The sequence below is a fragment of the Charadrius vociferus genome, unplaced genomic scaffold (genome assembly GCF_000708025.1).
Source record: "Charadrius vociferus isolate BGI_N301 unplaced genomic scaffold, ASM70802v2 scaffold282, whole genome shotgun sequence".
NCBI lineage: Eukaryota > Metazoa > Chordata > Aves > Charadriiformes > Charadriidae > Charadrius > Charadrius vociferus.
In genome coordinates this window covers 2,150,323-2,169,765 of record NW_009647731.1, presented here as the reverse complement: position 1 = coordinate 2,169,765, position 19,443 = coordinate 2,150,323, and the positions used below count along the sequence as shown (strand labels likewise).

Below are 19,443 nucleotides of genomic sequence, written 5' to 3'. Positions count from 1 at the left end.
CCTACAGTGGGTGGTTATGGTGACTAGAGAAGGTCTGGGCCTTCCAGCAAAGGAGAAATTGAGGAGAGTGAGCTGGGTCCAGAAGTCTGGTCTAAGCCCCTGACAGATACGAAGGGAAAAAAAAAAGCAAAAGCAACTTTTTGGGGAAGTTATTAATTCTTTTTCTTGTTCAGCTAAACATTGCCCAATCAAATAATTTTGTTGTGATTCATTGTCTACAGAACATAGTTCTAGAAGGCAATGGTGTCTGCTCTCTTGAGTATAAGGGTATATTCCCCAAATGAGTGCACGTAACCAGAATTGAGTGATTATTAATGATGTGATATCAGAGTTTATGAACATGTTCCCAGCATCACTAGCAAAATGGTTGTGTTTGCACCTTAGCGGTAGCTGAAGTATAATATTTTGCATTGCTTTGTGGCAGCACCAAGCACCCTTGCAGTAGTTGCCAAACTAGTGTGGAAGCCCTTGAATGGAAAAAGGGAATTGTTTGTCTATGTTTCTGTGCCAGTCAATGGTTCCTGTGTCATTCACACCTTCGCAAGCAGAAGAAGGAACTGAGTACAGTTCTGTGTATGTGATCTAGAAAACACGTGGTGTCCTCTGTGCACAGCTGCTCTCACAATGCGATTTCCATAGGTGTCTTATTTTTGTTTATATTTTAAGCATAAATTACTGTTTCAGTGTGTAACTAATTCTCAGTTCTAGCTTGTTAGCTTCTTGAGCCTGATCAATAATTGCAAGGTTAGGTTTTTCCTAATATTTGTAATCAGTATACTAGAAGTTTGGATCATGAGAAATAGCTGTGACTGGGATTGTGAGTCACATGTTGCAAGCAGGGAGACATCAGACACTTTTTCACTTGGGTTCTGTTCCTGAGTGCTGCTGTTACAAGGGAACTCACATAAGAGAAGCTGCTGCTTTTTTTTTTTCTTTTCTCCTGGATTTTGATTATAGTGTGATAATTTTGCTTAGAGAGGGTTAGAGCCCTGTTGGGTTAGCTGTCATATGCAATAGACTGAATTCTCCAAGGTAATGCAGCCTAACTAGGGAGATGCAACAGCAGTGTGCTTGATCTCTCCTGCCACTGCAGCCTCCTTGGACAAGTTGTTTTCAGTTGTGCAGCTTGTTTTGGAGTGTGTGTGTGTTTAGGGTTTTTTTGTTGTGTTTTTTTGTTTGGTTGGTTGGGTTTTTTTAAAGTAAAGCCAATAGCAAGGATGGCAATTTGTGACAATTCTAGGTGGTACATGTTGCACAGGCTCAAGAAGTTAACTTGTTCCACTGTACTATATAAACTAACACAAAATGTCTGCATCCCACCTAGCCCATACCTGCTAACAAGACCACTGTTTGTAAATGCCATGTTTTATTTTTATTCCTCACCCTCCCATCATTTTTTCTTTTTTTCTTTTTTTTTATTCCCATCCATGTTCCAAACTAGTTTCTAAGCGACGCAAGGCTCACCTGAGACGCCTGGACCGGCGATGGACGCTAGGCGGCATAGTCAACAGGCAGCAAAGTCGAGGTGAATTAATAGCTTCCTATGGCACCAACCGCTAAGGGTGCCCCAAAAGCCATGCTGCAGCTTCGGCTGTTGTGCGCTGGGGTCTGCATCTTCGACACTCTGGTAGAGAGAGGCTAAAGTTCTAGAGTTCAGATGTGGATTTTGTACATGATAGCTTGAGAGTGTCTTGGGGGCAGGGTAAGGCACCCCAAGAGCTGGAGGCTAATAACCAAGGGTAACTGCAGTCTGACTCCTCGTGCTGCTTGGGGAAACTCACATCTGTTGTGTTTTAACTTTGGGCATATTCATACTCAGTCTTTCCTACCTCAGTAAGGACAAGTGATACTTTCAGGGCTATTAAAATGAGAAGAATGCCAAAAAACTATGGTCAGAGATGTGCGCACTGGAAAAGTTCTTGATGTGGAAAGATGAGAATCATTCCAGTTTCAGTCCCCTCTCTTCCTTGCAAGCAGTGCTTGGTACTAAAGACAGACTTCTTCAGAACTTTTGCGAGCTTTTGGTATCAGTCCTACATGTTTAAAATACCACCAATAGCAACGTATTTTAATTTTTTTGTTTTAGCTTTTCTGGTCTGAGAGGGAGCATGGCAGGGTGGGGGGGAACACCTTGTGTTCTGAAGCTGCATTTGGGTAAACTCTGAGGAATCTTCCAAACCAAGCATTTCTCCAGTGCATGTGAATCATCTTTCCTAGAGTAAAGGTGTCCCTTTCTATCCCCTTCTGCCCTTCTTGCAGGATTGTCCAGATGTGGTATTTGTTGCACTTTAAAAAGGAAGGAGCTGGGCTGGGGGAAAGCACCACTTGCACCTCTGTTAACTTTCAGACAACGTTACTGAGGGGATGGAACCAAATGTAAGCACAGGAGAACCTTCCCAGTTGAGGAAAAATTGTCTTTTGTTACTAAGGAGAGAATGTACTTTTAAAGTAGGAAATCTATCTTCTGGATTTGGTGGCAGTTCTACGTGCAGACTTGTGTGTGTGTCAAGCACATATAACTTTTCAGTGACCTTGTACCTTTGCCTCAAAGTATTATTGAGGAAACCGAAATAACAAGAGGGGTGTTCTTCCTACTATAGCTTCACCCTGCAGCAACTGGAACTACCTTCAGAAGACAAGGTCTTGCTTCTCAGCTGCTAAATACACCCTGAAGGCATCAGAAAGAACCCCGTAAGCACACGTGCTGGCTTGTGAAAAAGAACTTGTGCTTATTTCTATGACCCAAAAGTTTAGGAACTACTTACTTTGCATTGTCAAACTCTGCCAGATACTTCCTGGCAATTTAACTGGGAGAATTTCTGGGAATCAGTTTTCTAAACAATTTGTTTACTAGTTTAAACAAATATATCCTTTCATATTCATACAATATTGCAAACAAAGCTCCATAAAATATTAAGACTGCATGATCAGTCCCTTGACTGGTAAGACTCAAGGACCTAAGTTGCATTCCCAGGTTTTTCCTCTTGCACTCTTACACCCACCATCTGCTTGCATCTTCTCCAGACCTGCTCTCTGACCAGTGTCACAGTGTCTTCCCTGGCATTTTTCCCCACCACAGTCTCCCCTAGTCTCTTCTGTCCCTGCCTTTTTCTTGCTACAAAACAGTTTCTTCCCTATTAGGCCCAAGCAATGAGCCTGATTTGAGTGTGTTGAGAATATATGCTTTATCTCAAACTAAATCTCGGCACTTGAACTTGGCATAAACTACAGCATCTCAACGTTTGGGGCACCCTCCATGGCTGAGCTGCCCTCTCCAATGCATTTCAACCACAGCTAGCCAGGCTGGCTAAAAATAAGCTGTTTAATGTCATCTGACATAATAGGCTAGGGAACTTTTACAGGAGCAGGCTGATTAGAAGTAAAGTGATTTGTGTACTTGGGGGGTAGGTTAGAGACAGTGGCTTCATCTTTTGGCATAGCTGCAGCCTATACAGACATCTACCCCTTCCAAGCTGCAGTTGTTGAAAGTATGAGTCTCTCTGGGTGTCCAGTCTGCTGCTCTCTAACAGATCACAGTTTATGTGAGGTCAGGAGAGATTCTTTCTCCCTTCTTTCCCTCCCATCCCAGCCCAAAAGACTTCTAACAAGGCCAAATTTGGGTGGGTTTGCACAGAAATGACAGAATGTGTGAAGTGTGCACATGCACCCCCCTGCCAACCTTCAAGTCCCTGCTCCAAAGCACAGAAGAACAAGAGCTGCTCAAACGGGAGGTTGCCAGAATTGTTCCATGCAGGCAAAACATCTTCCCTTCCCCCACTTGGCCTCTTTCTTGGAAATAAATTCAATTAAACATTTTGGCTGAAATTCTTCCCACCCAGCGATATTCTGCTTCAGATAGTCCCTGCTCTTGGAAGGGTTTGCTCTGAGAGTTCACTGGAGTTTAAAAGCAAGCTGTAAAGGATGCTTCCCTTTATATTTGTGTTTTGGGTACCACTAATAAGCATTTTTACTGATTTGGTCTATGATAGACCCACTTGAAAGCCAGAACTGAAGAAAGTAAGCATTGTTTTCAAAGGCCAGGATTTTCTGAGTGACTTGGATATTAAAAACACTGGATAAGTCGGAGTGTAGAAGGGAAGGGTGTGTGCTTCCCTGTTACACACTACCTTATGGGGGTGACACATGGCTTGCTTATTTCTACCCTTCTGAAGCCATTTGAAGAGGCTAAGCATCCCTGAACTTCAGATATTTGGGAGCAATGTTACTGGGTCTGTGAATAAGAAACACAAAAGACAAATTACTGAATATCATGGTAGTGTTCCTTTTTTAAAGCTGAAAAAAAAAATCTGCAAAGAGAACAGCTGTAGTCTGTTTTTACAAAGAGAAACAGATGATATTTGTTGCTGAACTTTTCTCTTTAAAATGGTCCATGGTGTGCCCAGATCTAAGAGATTACATTGGTTTATGTTATGTAGTTGCAGAGCTTGTTTTTTTAGAATGCTGAAGTTTTTAAATGTGGTACATTTTCTAAACTTTTGCCTATGCTTCACAAAACTCTGATAATACAAATAGGGATTGTGAGGAGAAGCCTGAATGTTTGTAGTTTTCCTCAGTCCTGACACTTGTTAGACCTGCAAGCTGCAGAGTTCGTGTTCTCTTGTACCGGGTGAAATGCTAATTCTACACATGCATTTATTTGGAACTTCCCCTTGAAGAGAACTTAAGATTGTTTACAGGCTAATTTCATGAGAAGTCATTTGTGCTATTAGAATTTGATTGGGAAAACTGGGGGTTTACATGTCTGTTTTATATGCCAGATATTTGACATAAGTTATTGCTGCTTTGGTTTTGTGCCCAACACTTTCAACTGGAGCTGTTACAATGCAGGAAAGTACTTTAAAGTTATTCATATCAACAGTGTAGTGACATCTGAGCTGGATTTCTGCCAAATAAGCCTATTATTTAAGAGTAGTTGCTAGCAGAAAAAAATAAGCTATTCAATGAAAAAGTTAAAGTTAGAACTTGGAAACTGTAGGTCTTCATATTGCTTGCCTAACTTATAGAGAGAGGGAGCTTGATGGGAAGAGATGGATGGCGCACAGAGCGAAGGCAGTCGTGTAACCCGGTGGTCCCTATACTTGAACCTCATCTTGAGTTGGTCTTGATACTTGAACCCTATCTCCTAGCCCAGGTAGGTTGTTCTGCAGTGAGTTTTCTAGCTGTGGAAAGAGCCCTGGGTCAGTACTGGTAATCCAGCCTGGCTGGTGTGCTTGTGCATTCCTACCCTTTCCAGCATCCCACCACAGCTGCTTTGCCCTCTTCTGCAGCCCCTTCATTACCCACAGGACATCCCTAGTTGTCCGTGATGCTGATGAAATGTTTGTCACTCACAGCACAAGGCTGCTTTGCTGTGCTGAATCAAACCAGCACAGAGCAGCTTCAGACTTAGTTTGTTCATTCTTCTCTGCAACCCCCCTCCCCTTCCCCTGTGCTCCAAGGAAAGTAGTAAATGTTTATTGCCCTTTGCTGGTTGAAGAAAGAGCATGTGCAATACAGAGTTTAGAAAAAATGTCATTATTGTTCTTTTCTATCTATTGGCATGAGGTTTTCTGTTATTAAAAAACAAACAAACAAAACAAAAACAGGGGGGCGGGGGTTGATGACAATGGCTGAAGAGCTCCTGTCTGCAGATGAATGCATTTGATAACTGTCCACAGTTATTTTCTCTGCTGAATATTTAGACAAGTAAAACAAAGTCCATGTTGAATTAATGCATTGCTTTCTGGAACAGTGAGACTTTTTCCAGAAGCAGGTCTGACAAAGGGGGGGGTGGAGCGGAGGAGTGGGGGAGGGCGAGTGCAGACTGCTGACTGAGGGGAAAGTATTTTGAAAGAAAATTCTTATGTGGTTTGGAAGATGTAGGGTTGGGGCTGTTGCATTTTTGCTGAGAAATCGTTAATTGGCTAATTTCTAGCCCAGTGCCCCCCTATCCCCACCCGTACTGACATTTCAAACAAGGATGGGGTCACAGAAAGTTGCGGGCATGTACAAACACCAGCTGAGCAAAGGAAATTACTCCCTTACTTGGTTGGCTCCTGAAGTGCGGCAGATAACTTCCACACTTACTTATGCAGGCAGAAAAGAGCAAACTTATAAAATATAGGTGAAGGAGAGGTATGCAAAATGGGGTGCTTAAACTTGGAAGCAGAAATGTATGAGTGCTGGCTATTTGCCTGGGAGAGATGAGACTGATTATGCAGGGCTGGAAACGTGCATGGTATTTTAGCTGCTTAAAGGCAAGGTTCCTGTCCCAAATAGTTTACAGCCTAAACAAAGAGAACGAGATCTGCGCATCAAAGGAGCCTGGGCAAGTGGCAATTTGGCACGCATCTTATTACGACCAAAAGGTTTTTCACACTGGAAAGTGATATTTATTTGGTATTTTTAAAAGCTTTTAGAGAAGGACTAAAACTAAGCTTGTTTGGTAAGGCAGGAAGTCAGAGTAGGTAATGCTTATTTTAAGAAGCATTTGAGAGTTTCGGGTTATTTGATACCACGGAGGAGGCGCCCTAATCAGGTTGATGAGGCATCATAAGAAAGGCATGGGGCTGAGTAGGAAAAGATGAAAGGATTTGGAGGAGTGGGAAACCTAAAGGGAGCAGAACATGTGAGAGTGCGTATTAGGATATTAAAGCAAGGCACAGCACACAGGCTTGAAAATTCAAGACGAGACAACTGAATTGGGTGTACACTTGGTAAGAGTCTGGCTGAAGTGCCACCGTGCTGCTGTGCCAAGAGCCTTGGGCAAGAGCAGTCTGCTGAAAGGCTGAGAAGGGAGTAAGGGAGGCAGGAGGAGGCTGCAGTGGCTGTGCAGGAGAAGTTGTAAGGCCAGATCAGGGCTCTAGCTGTGAGGATCAGTACTGATAAAGAATTTTGAAAATGTTGGGGAACAGAGTCGTTACCTTGGTGATAGACTAGGAGGAATCTGAAATAAGCAGTGCCAAGGGAATCGGGAAGATTGAATAAGGAAGATTTGGAAAGTGCTACTGAAGCTCTACGTTACAACTCAAGCAGTAAAACCGTAGGTCTGCTTTCCTTGACCTGACAGTAAGTATAAATCCAGACAGCCAGAGGAGAGACCAAGTTGCCTTCTCAAGACACCTCATAACTTTAATGTGTAGTATGTGTGTGCACGAGCACACGTGTAAAATCTGAAATTCTCGTTTGACAGATGGGATTGAAGGAGCCTCACGGGCTGTCAAGTTCAGTGTATTGCTCTGTCAGACAACTATGTACAAGTCCTTCAGGAAAGGATGAAGCTTCATCTTAGCTGTTCTGAGGTTTTCCCTGTGTGAGAGGTGTCTTAGCAGCTACCTTATATGGAAATGCCCAATAACTAAAAATTCTTTGAGGTTCCCCTTTTACTAGTAGGCAAAAATACAGCAGGTGAAACAAAAGATGACCTGTTTGGGTATATGCTGATTAAAGGGAGTGTGATGGGATGGACAGCTGTGCTGGCTCTTTAATTACAAGCTATAATCCTACCCAAAAGGAAAAAAACACAAAGCAGTGTTGTCATGGTCTGCCGTTATCCAAAAAAAAATGTCATTGGCATTAAGTCCTCCTAAACTATAACAAGTTAAATGTAGCATCCCTGCTTTTTATTCAACCAATATGTTGTATCATAGCCATTGAACAGGCTGGGCAAGATGGAAGAAATATTTCAGTCCCCACTACACTATGGCTGCAAAGATGACCTTTGATAAACATTGCCAAGGTACCTACAGGTCATCTTGCTCTGCTGTAAATCATATGATGGTTTAAGAACTGCTTTACAAATCCTACTTATGCAAAAAAGTTGCACTTTATTAAGTTGCATTTTAAAATAGGTAAGAGATGTGTGGGCACTCTTAAATTATCCTAGCCTGGTTTTAGATCAAGTTTCATATGGATTGCCTTGACCCTGCTTCCAGCATTCTCAGTAATAGGCCTCTTCCTCAAAATTAAGTGGCACTGCATTGAAACTGGCCTGGCATAGTACAGAGAAAAGCTTTACATAGTTTGTGGTGCCACTGCTAAAAGAACCAGGCTCACTTTCCCCAGCATCTTCCCTTCTTTATTCTCATGCAGATCTGCAATGAACCAAACCAGGCTTAGGGTCATACTAACTAAGGGTCAGGTTGGCTTCAAGTCCATCTCACAGTTATGAACTGTGCAAGGAGAGGTGGCGGGTGTGAGGCAGGACAAAGGAAGGGAGAAGAGCATTGTCTCAGCTGCTGCAGCACTAGGCATGCATTCATAAACTTTATTTTTAAAGCAGCTTTTTAGTTTTAAAGCTATTGCTATATGTGTACAGGAAAGGCTCAGCTTGTCAGAACCTCATCAGTTAGGTTGCTGGAGGGGATGCAAAATGGTTGTGTTGATGGTCTGGCAATTTTTTGTCTCCTAAAAGCCATGGAAGGGCATTAGATGTCTGTGGCTAGTGGAGTGACCCGTAATTTTCAAATACCACTGACTTCCTTGTACCAGGTCTGCTGAAAACAGCATGGTTGTGTACATCTGTACAAACCACATGCTGCAATGCAGGGCATTCTACAACTCAAATGCTTTGTCCTGTGTATATGCACACTTTGCAGCTGGACTGCAGCAACCTCTGCTGTGCATGCTGGGGGGAAATCTCAGTTGCTTGAAGAAGCCCTCTCTGTAGTATTGTGGGCTGTTACAAGGACATGGGAACTGTCCTCTGCCGTCCACACTGTTTTCCCAGTGATCCAACAGGATCTGCCTATGTATTTTGACCCCAAGCCTTTACTGTCTATCTTCAGGAGACTTTAGGTAGAACTGCAGTTAGAGAAGCCTGCCTTTCTTTGGGGAGGAGAAAAGAAAGGAGAAGGAAGATTGATAGGGAAGTGAGGTTTGAAATAACTCGTGGACTGAGTGCTGGGCTGCCCAGTGTCTGGGAGGGCTGGGCAGAGCACAGCTACAACTGGGTGGTATGAGTTGGGTAGTCCAAACGGTGCATAAACTCTTGTGCGTGTTTTAAATAGTGTATGTGTCCAGGGAGGGGGGAAAATGATCTAATCCTACTAATCCTTTCCTTCTAAGCTAAGTGGGTTGCAGTTGGATAATGCATGATGTGACACACTTGTATCGTAGCTGTTTGCCAAACAGGCTTTGCTTCTTCATGCATACCTTGTTCAGATTTACTACTGCAGCTGAATTTCCACTAGAGGTACCTCTTTCAGTTCAGCTGGCGAACATCCTTCTTTGACCTCAAAATTGGAAGTAAAGAAATATAAGTGAAGTTGGCTAATTGAGCTATTAACAGATCTCTGGGTGTCACAATTTAAGAACAGAGGTGCCTTTATGCCGTTTTTAGCAGATCTTGAAGGAGAGTAGGACTCTCATCCCATTATTTCCGAAGTGTAGCCTTTTAGCTGATGTATGTGCTTTGTAGCACATAGTAAAGTATTCTGCCCACTTGACCTGGACAGTGAAGTTGATGTAATGGAAGCTGTAGCTGGGGAATACAAATTATACTGTTGTTTGCATTTTTTGCTCGTAATTGTTAAGTCAAAACTTAGTGAGTCAAAATTAAACACTTCTGTATTCTCTGTAGATCTGTGCATACGACTTTGATAGGTCTGGGATGGTTCGCTGACTTGTGTGTTATACCCTTGCCTGTCATAGTATCTGGATGAAACCAGCATGATATTTCAGATTTGTCAGTATAACTCAGAGCAGTGTCTTTCTACTGGCTGATGTTCTGCTGATTCTCTCATGAAACCACTCATCTGTGCTAAGTCTTTCCAGTAACTTTATGTATCATTTATGAAGTGTCAGATATTTTCTCTTAAAGACTTTTGAACAGTAATCTGATATGTTGAATGCTACATCAATCCTCTTAAGTGACACATCCACTGAAAGCTCCACTGCTCCCTTCAGCAAATCTCGCTTTATGCAAAACATCCACTGGCTAGACATAGTCTTTGAGAAGCAAAACAGAATTACACTTTGGCTGCAATGGGGCCCATATCTCCAGAATACTGTTTAAGTTACGAACTTCATGTATGTTTGTGGTATCACCTGCACCACTGAAAGAAACCAAATGTCTAATCTTGGAAATGGCTGTAATTTTGCTGTGAAAGCACTTTGCAAGGGAAAATTGTAATGGTGGCTGCCTGGTTTTGATCTGTAGGCTTAAAAATAGAACTGCTAAACGAAACCCTTGTAGGACCCTCTCTTCTATGTTAAATTTAACACTGTTTTGGTTGTCTTGCTTCATGGAAGAACTTTTTTTTTCCTCTCTCTCTTCCCCTCCTACTTCTGTTCAGTCTCTTTTCCCGCTCCCTCTGTGTAGGGAGGAATCAGCTGAAGGCTTTCCTCTCAAAGAACAGTAATCTTGACTTGAAAGCCACAAGGCTGAAGATCTAAGCAACAGAAGTGCTTATGGACAGGTTAAGACAGGGTTGACTCAGAAAAGCCCGCCAGTCTCACCTGCGCATCCCAGTGTCACGGTACTTGGACAGGGCTCTATCCTCCTTAGCAACTCAGTGTTTCAGTTCCAGAGCTGTGTCTCGGGGCATTCAGATTGAGGTGTGTGCAAGGCCGCAAGGTGAGAGCAGCAGCGTGCAAAGCAGTAATCTCAATACTTGGGGTCAGGGTGCTGCGCCAGAGCAGTCTCTCTGCTCAGTAAACCTGAGCAAGGATGACAAGCTCAGGAAAGAGACTGAAGCTCTCTCAGCTGAGGATGTGGCTTCTGCATGGAGCTAGAAACTGCTTATTCAACACACCACCTCAACAGCATGCTTAGTCCTTTCTGGCCTGTTTCAGCCAGAATGAGAGGAGTTGGAGAATATCTCTGCTTTTCTGCCTTACCTTGAAGCTACCTGGAAGGGAAATCCAGAAGTCAGTGGCTGGGAGGAAGGCAAGTAATGAATAAGTGATGTGTGCCCACATGCATAGCTGCAGGCCCAGAGGTTGAGTTTGCAGAAGTTGGTTATTGTAGTAGCCTGCATGGATCTGTTGTCCTTTTCCCTGGGAAGCCACTTATCTATATCTCGAATGGAGAGAGTGGGTTTGTGAGGGGGAGAAAAGGATCTAATTTTTGGAAGGTGATTGCAACCTATTTTGCAAAGGACACTTACCCCAAACTTTCATTTCCCTTGAATGCTCAGACTCAGAAATGCTGTTAGGGTTGATGGGTGACAACTGTCTCAATTCCTCACACAGAAGTCCTGCTGGAGCAGGAGCTTGGAAAGTGGTATTGAAATCCAGCTGTGAGTACCTCACTCATGGCCTCCCACCCTGTCCTCTGCAGAAGGAGGGAGGTCACTCCCCTGAAGAGGGAGACTACTCTGCCCAGCAAGAGGAGCTAATAGCTGGCTTTAGCTGTAGCAGGGACTGCTGTTTATATGGAGGAAAAATAGGATAAACAGAGAAACTTCTGTTGTAGCTGCCGTGGCAAGGGTGGACACTGAAAGCCTGGGTTATAAAGCAGCTTTGGTATGGGGGAGAGACAAAGCGGGGCCTTCTTCCAACACTCAGCAAACATGTGGCTTAGCTCTTTATTACTGTCCTAGAACATCCCTGGAAGTGTCTGGGGCAATGTGTATCTGTACAGTGCTGCAGCTCTGCACACCTGAACTTTCCCCTGGCCCTCTCCTCTCAAGGATGAGTTCTAGCTACCCTGGGATCTTCTGCAGTTCCATTTAGTGCTTGGGGCTTTTTCTGCAGTGGAAACTGGGCACATAACTCCTTCAGCAGCATTCACTTGAAATAGAGGAAAAATGAGTATGTCTTTACCACACAGAGCAGAAACCCAGCTAGGAAAACTGTCCTGCAACTTTGAAGCCAGGTTTCATTAGCTGGGTTTCATTTGTCAGGCCCATCTTATAGTAGAGTATTTCTGTGGGGAAGGTGTCATATCCTTAAGGTGCTAATTACAAATTTGCTGGAATTCCTTAACAGTGATAAAACAGCTAAAGCAGCCTTCCTAGGAAGGAGCAAGAGAGAGTATTTTCCTCTTGGAGGCAAAGGTTTTAACAGGTTTTACTCTGTCAGAATTAGAAGGATCCAAACATGACCCATTGCGGGAAGCTGACTTCAGAGATGTAGCTTTGCTGAATTTTCTGCCATCATATGCTCTGCCAACATTATTATTTTTTTTTCCCCTTTCTGAGGTACTATTTCTTACTTTGTCTCAGTGAGGTGATTTGTTTTGGTTGTTTTTTGGTGGGTTTTTTTTCTTTTTGCTTTAAAATTTCCATGCTTCACCCAGCAACAAAATGCAGTAGAGCCACAAAACCAAACAGATGGTTTGGTCTGTTTCACTGTCTCCAAAAGAGTGTTTGCCTCAAGCTGTTGCAGCCTTTCCATAACTCCTTTGTTTTGCAGTGATCAGGCGCTTTGGATTCACTTAATTTCCTGCCCATTCCTGTGCACTGACAACCCTGTATTTGTTCCTGGCAGTGCCTTGTTGCAACTGCCAGTAGAAAGTGCTAGGAAGGCTCATTGTCCTGGCAGTGCCTTGTTGTGACTGCCAGTAGAAAGTGCTAGGAAGGCTCATTGGGGTGCTCTTTATTGCTTGCCTGCCCTGCCTTTGATCCAGCTACAGAAACTCATGCTGCTACATGCACTGAAGCTTGGGTTCAGGAGAGGGATTTGGTAACACTTTCTGTGTCTGCTGCAGCACAGCAAGGCTGGTAGTTCACATTTTCTATGCCAGTTGTGGGGTTTTTTGTTGTGTGTTTGTTGTTTTTTTTTTTAAGCTAACAGAGGAAAAGGTTGACTTTGAGTGTGATAGAAATGCTGCAGTAAATGACTCCTGGTGGGTGGAGGAAGATACCGTGAAAAGTGTCTATTCTGCTCTGCTCGTTGGCTTGCTCTCAATAAGTCTGTTCACCTCTGCCCAGCTGGGAAGGGGGTAGCTGCTGGAGATGAATAGGGATGCTAAGTTTTTGGCTCAAACACCATACTTGAAATCTAGCCTGTGCTTTTGAAGTATGTGTCTTAGTTCTGGCCCTCCTTTACTACTGCCACCTGTGTATTTCTCTGGAGTGAGGTCTAGCAAAAATATGTTTGCAAAACACTTCAGAACCCATGAATGCAAGATGCCGTATGGTCTCCTGTCAAATGCAAAACCCTTATATTCTTCTGTCACTTTTTAAATGCTGTTTCAAGCTCGTTGCTGTAGACCCACACTGTTCAAGAGGTGCAAGGAGAGCAGCGTGATGGGCCAGCCCCTCTGAGTTGGGGAGAATTTGTCCCTCTCTGGATGCAGGGCTCAGGTTTCAGTAACACAATGCTTTGTGCAGCCATGTGTGTGTTCAAAAGAGCCAACTGGCTGGAGCTCCCGTGGTGACGCTTGGCTGATTTGGCAGCCGGGTCGATTCTGTCAAGTTACAGTATGGGAGTTAAGTCCAGCTTCAAATCCTCTCCCTTACCCGCTCGAGGAACTTGGAGGGGGGCGGGAAGAAGGGGGGGAGCTCTCTCGAGACTTTGTGTCATTATTGGCATGGAAACACTTTGTGATTATCAGCAGCAGGGTAGTGGCAAGGGGCTGATTATCTATCATGTCGTCAGCATAAATAGTCAGTGGGCCCCTGAGCAGGGCTCCGCCTTTTGTAATGGCTCCACGTAATCACTGCATAACAGTTTAAAAGCAAGCAGAACAGAAAAACAGCTGGACTAATTCTGACCCTAACTGATGTTGCCTTTTCTCCCCTCACTAGAAGAGAAATATGTCACTATCCAGCCGTACGCCAGCCAGGGGAAGGATGAGATTGGGTTCGAAAAAGGGGTCACCGTGGAGGTCATCCAAAAGAACCTGGAAGGATGGTGGTACATAAGGTAAAGAAGCTGTGCAGCCAGATTGCTGCAGAACCTGTAACAATGAGCTTTTCTGATCACTCGCTTAATGTTAGCGTTTAAATAATTCTGTAGCTGGGTAAAGCAGCCCAAATTGTTCATAATGCCTCTGAAGAAATGTGAAGGCTAATACGATACAATGGTGATTAAAGTAACACTACAGTGTCTGCAGAAGCTGTGGACCATTCCATAGGGGAAATTCCGGAACTTGTAGACTTTTTTTTTCTTCCTTCAAGTTAAAAGCCCGTATCTGAGTTAAGATCTGTGAGACCTAACAAGGTTTTCTGTTGTGTGTAATTTTAATGTGTTTCCAGTATAAGAGTTATTCTGCAACACATTTAAATCTATTTATAGCAATGTTGAAAGGCTGATTGTGATCTCTTGAGCTGTTTGGGGCAGGTAGTGCTATTTTCAGGGATATGACAGGTCAGTTTGCTGGCTATAGCCCTTTTCCAAACTTATTGATGGTTTCCACTAATTTGTCTGATTAATGCGTGTTCACATTAGATATTCCTAATGTAGAGGGACTGGATTCCAAGGGCAGGCAAAGTTATCATTGTGTATCAAACCTGGGTATGTATATGAAACAGCAGTCATAGAGGAGACTTGTGACTTAAAAATCCCGTTTTTAAATGCTTATGGGCAGAATATGGGTTAGATATGTCTCATAGTGATACAAGGTGTCAGGATGAGTACCTAATGAGATGTTTCTCCATCTAGGTTCACTTGGGTTTTATTGCTATCTCATGATTCTGCCCCTTCTTTTGTATCTATGTGTGAATCCAGCAGTGCTGTGACATCCCAATTCTCTTTAAACAGGTAGCTTTAAAACAGAGGTTTATCTCTCGGGCAGCACAAAACATCTCATCTAGTCATTGTTTTCCATTCAGCCTGTAATTATAGTGATTATTTTTTCTCCTTTCCCTGCCCAAACTATAACTTGCTTTTGTTTGAATTCTGCTTGATTTATCAGCTATGAATAAGGACCATGAAAATGCTGACTGAAGCAATGATGTTGTTTTTCTTGATGTTCCTTACTTAGAAGGAAAAATAAAAATGAGTTTTCTATCTAATGCTCCCGTAGAGGGAATAGGCTAATAAAGATAGCAGTGTAGCCAGGAAGGCACTCTAGATAGGAGGAACTCAAAAATGCCTGGGTTTGGTCCGATCACGTTTTTCTCCTTTAATTATTCACAGAAGTGGAATGCAAAGTTGCAGATAGAGGAATCAAGAGCACATAGGTTTTCTGAGGGGAGAAACATTGCAAGACAGCTTTAGTTTATTTTGATATTCTTCTGAAATGCAGCCTTATTACTACTGTAGGTTCCCCTTTGCCATATTAATAGTTCTACAATAAGCAGAATTATATTTTTTTTCCTCACACACTCCTTTGGGCCAACCCAAAACACACATTTTTCTCTATAGCAGAAGTGCATTCTGGTGGGAAGTGACACTTGCTGCAGTGTCTTAAGTGGTTCCTTCATGGTGATTGCTGAAAGGACAGGGGATGCCCCAGCCACCCCATGGTAGTTGGGGAATGCAGCATGCCCTTGGCTTTTTTGTAAGAGGCATTTTGAGTTGAGCAACCCCTCCTCTTGTTGAAAAGTGGGTTAGGCGCTCTCCGTATGCGTGTGACAAGTGTGTTGGGTGTCAGCCATCATCCTCTCTGCTGCTCTGAAGCACTGTGCTGCAATCTTGCAGGAGGATTAAACTGCTCTTAGAAATGGGTTGGTTTTTTCCCCTTGGGCAATGCTTTTGGAAATGTTGATGCAGTGGTCTATCCCTTCAAGCTGGTCCTTTGCAGCCTGGGTAGCTGATCTCCACCTTCTTGTGCTGTTTATTAGACTTAAACTGCTCTGAATACTGTTAGGTACCACTCAGAAAAGGATTCTTCTTCTGCAGAAATATGCTTTTCTGAGTATTGAATGCCTTAAAAGAAGCCACTCCTCCTGCAGGGAGTGTAAGGGGAGAGGGAGCAGGAAGGATTGCAATGGAATCCTGCTGCCTTGTTATCTGTTGGGCTGGGTAACAGGCACTGAACACACATATCAACATGTAGAAATAAAAACAAATCCAGCAGTGTAGAAATGGAATCCACCTTAAAGACATTAGCTTGTTCCACCTTAAATATGTAATTTCCCCAAATTCCTAGCCATGTGCTGATCCTCATTTCCTGTCCTTTTTCTTTCTTTTTTTTTTTTTTTTTTTTTCTTCCCCCTAGTTTGCTTCCCTCTGGAGTAATTCCAGTGCTCTGGAGCTGGAAAGCAGATGTGACTCTCAGACTCACAGAGGCACTTCAGACTTTTTTTTTTTTTTTAAACATTCCTATGGTTTGAACCCATTTTTTCCTTCATGTAATATAAACAGGGAGGGTTTTAGAATCGCCAAGGAACCAAATCACTGCACCTAGTTCTGCAGCCGTCCCAATTCAATGCTGTGTAAGCTATAGGCAATATTGGTGTTGTCTTTTATTTTGTGCTGTGTGCATTATGACTTCAAAAAAAAATCACTGGGACTCAGGAGAAGTGAAAGGAAGGCTCTGACCTGGGATCCTTCTTACTGTTGTACTGAGTTCAGTAGATCTATTTGCTTCCCAATATTGTCATAGCTGGCGTTAGCATCCATTATTTAGATTTTGCCTTGTATAAATTACTGTCACTTGGAGGTAATCTCATGGTGCCCAAGTGAATTGCAGGCCAAATAAGCAGCAATATGCTAAGTAAACCTTTTGTTATTTGCCTGCATCTTCATTTTGTGGTTTGTTCTGAGCCTCAGCCCATGTGAATGAAGTGCAGTTGGGTGGTGGCACTGAAATGAGGAGGAATCTAGGATGAGTGTTGAAATGTCTCCAGTAGGTGGTCAATATAAATGAAGGAAGAATACTTGTGATTCAACTCTTAGATGTGAAATGAAGATCATTAGTGGTTCAGGAGTCTCTGAAGCTGATGAGTAGTTGCCCTAGTTCTTTCACCTATAAAATGGGGAGCTCAAGTAGTCTTTTAAGGTGATGTTTGCAAAGGGCTTTGAGATTGCCAAGTTCAAGGACTAAGGTGAAAAATGTAAGCCTATTTGACTTGCATAAGTAGCTTTTATTTGTGAAGTTGCACAAATAAACTGGCAGTTGCTGGCAGCTACTGCTCAGCATTAACTTCAGGTTGAATTTAGTAACTCACAGGAAGAAATAACCAGCAACAGCCTCTCTACTGAGCGTGTGTTTCCCAGAGTTATTAACTGTCCAGCTATTGCTGCTACTATTCATTGGGAGAAACTATGTGAGATCAGAGGTGTCTGAAGCAGCAGGGTTATATGGGCTGATCCACATACATACAGTTGGCAGGAGAACTAACAAGCCAGTACAGAACCTGCCTGTGGCCGCCTTTCTGATCTTAAACATGTTAAGCCTCCCACAAACTAAGATGGATGTAAACTGTTTTTTCTTGCTGATTTTGCACAATCAAGCACTGTTGAAAGTACCCTTTGGAACTGGAGTGCTCAGTGCATTGGCCAATGTGGCTTTCTCACAGATGAAAACCCCGACATCTCCAGATCATGTAAAGTTATAAACGTCCTTTAAAAAAACTTCGCTGATGCACAGGCAATAGAAAGCATTGGTCAGTAGCTCTGCAGAAGGGCTGTGTAGTGCAAAAGGGGATGAAGCCAGAAGTCTTCAGGGCTTGAAAATGGCATTGAGAGATGCCTTTCCACAGTAGGGGATGTGGCACATATTGAGGCCTTTCTTTTCTTTTCTTTTTTTTTGACTTGGTTTGAGGCTTATCATAAAGGCCTCAAAGGGAACAGGATTGCATAGATCCAAATTGCATCTTGACATAGTAACAATGGCTGGATGTTGTGTATCTGTTGGAAGTCAAATCAAGTCATTACCATTTCGCTGCTTGTTAGTCTCCATGTGGCAAACAAAGCTCAGAGCTGTGGAGATGCTTTCCTTTGACACCAGAATCCTTGGAAAAACTTGTCACTACGGTCTCTGAGCAGGGGAGATCCCATGTCTTTGTTTTCATGTGTGACAGAAGTCGGGTAAGTAGGGAGAAGCAGCATCTCTAGTGTCCTGGCAGATCTCAATGGGAGGGGAGGAAAAGGCAAAATTTTGGACAGAAAGGTCCTTGTGGTTGCTGCTAGAAGTACAACAATTGTATTTGCTTTTGATGGGAAGAGTACTGAAGAAGTCTAGGGAAGCAAGCCTATACTGCATTCTCCTGTTCTCCCTATAAAGTCCCAGCACTGCTCTTGAGTGTCTGGATATGGTGAATGAGCCCAGGGTGTGCCCTGGTGCAGAAATCTCACTGCAGATCTCAGAATCCAAGTGTTGGCATGACAAAGTAACTCATCTGCTAGGGAACAATTTGCTGTTATTTCCTGTCCTCCCCAGCTCCTTCCTCTGCTGTCTAACGAGTCTCCATTTTCATTAAAGAGCCTTAGAGTCCTACTCTTTTAACCTTTGTATTTCCTGCAGATTTCCTGAGCACCAGGATTTTAATAGTGCCTGCTTTCCCACTTACAGTTCAAGCGCCTGCTTTGGGTATCTTGAGAGATTAAAGAGAAAAGGGTTTCAATGACTCACTCTGTAGCAAGTTAGGGTTTCATTAGGGAAAGCAGAGTTCATCACGTGGTCCTCCCTGGAGTCTGATTGTAATCTGAAGTCCCTGCTGAGGTGTTAGGAATGGCAGGAGTTAGAAAAACCATCTTCCCAAAAGCCCAGTTGTAGAAGAATTACTTTAGTCTGAAGCATAGCATGAGTAGCTCAGGCTGGTGCTCTGGGAACACATACTGTGGATTCAGGTATCTGTTCAGATTTCCCAGTTTATTTCTGCAAATATCCCCTAGGGTGTTCAGGAAAATGAGTCTTCATCAAAGCCATTTTTCTTTAGTCAAATTGTTTCTTGACCTTGTAGTGCTAGAAGAAGCTGCAGTGGTTTGAGTCCCATATTCTCCATAAGAGAAGCTGATCATTTAGGACTGGGAGTTGTGGGAGGAGGGGCAGTGGTCATTATTGTAATTGCAAGAGGGGTGGGAGACTTGCACAAAGGCCTTATAAACTGCAGACCTAGGGGCTCTGTAGTGGGCTCTAGTGGGCTCTGTACACCCTTTTTTTTTAGCCCTTTTCCATTTTGAGTTGCCACTAAGAAGTATTAAAACTATTAAAATACTTTATTCACTAGTTTGCTTTTTGGCCATATGGCAAAATAATAAGTTTGCATAGTACTGTCTAAGCGTGGTGTAAAAGAAACTGGTGAAGCCCTTTCTTTACCTTGTGCATAACTATTTCTTACCCAGAGAGAGTCCTTCCTTAGGAGGAGAAGTGGCTTTTAACAGCAGTTCACAGTTCACTGCTAGCTCAGCTGACTTTGAGATGTCTAATCAATAGGTAATAAATGGAAACCACAAAAGTTTATCTGAGAACCACAAATTTTGGTTTATGTTATCATCCATCACTTTTTCCTTAGCTATTATACCTGAAATGCGTAAGGAGGCTGTGTTTGATGTGATGATGTTTCCTTTTGCATCTGCAGGTATTTAGGCAAAGAGGGCTGGGCCCCAGCTTCATATCTGAAGAAGGCTAAAGATGATCTTCCATCTAGGAAAAAGAATTTAACT

General features: G+C 43.1%; 1 protein-coding gene across 1 annotated transcript in view; it reads left to right on the top strand.

Annotated features, from left to right (window-relative positions):
* Positions 1–19,443, top strand: part of SH3PXD2A (SH3 and PX domains 2A) — a 215,512-nt gene that overhangs the window by 190,136 nt on the left and 5,933 nt on the right. The window contains 3 exon segments of the mRNA XM_009881540.1: positions 1,442–1,525; positions 13,695–13,812; positions 19,359–19,443. The exon segment at positions 19,359–19,443 is cut by the window's right edge and continues 47 nt beyond it. Of these exon segments, the coding sequence (XP_009879842.1) occupies positions 1,442–1,525; positions 13,695–13,812; positions 19,359–19,443 (287 nt within the window).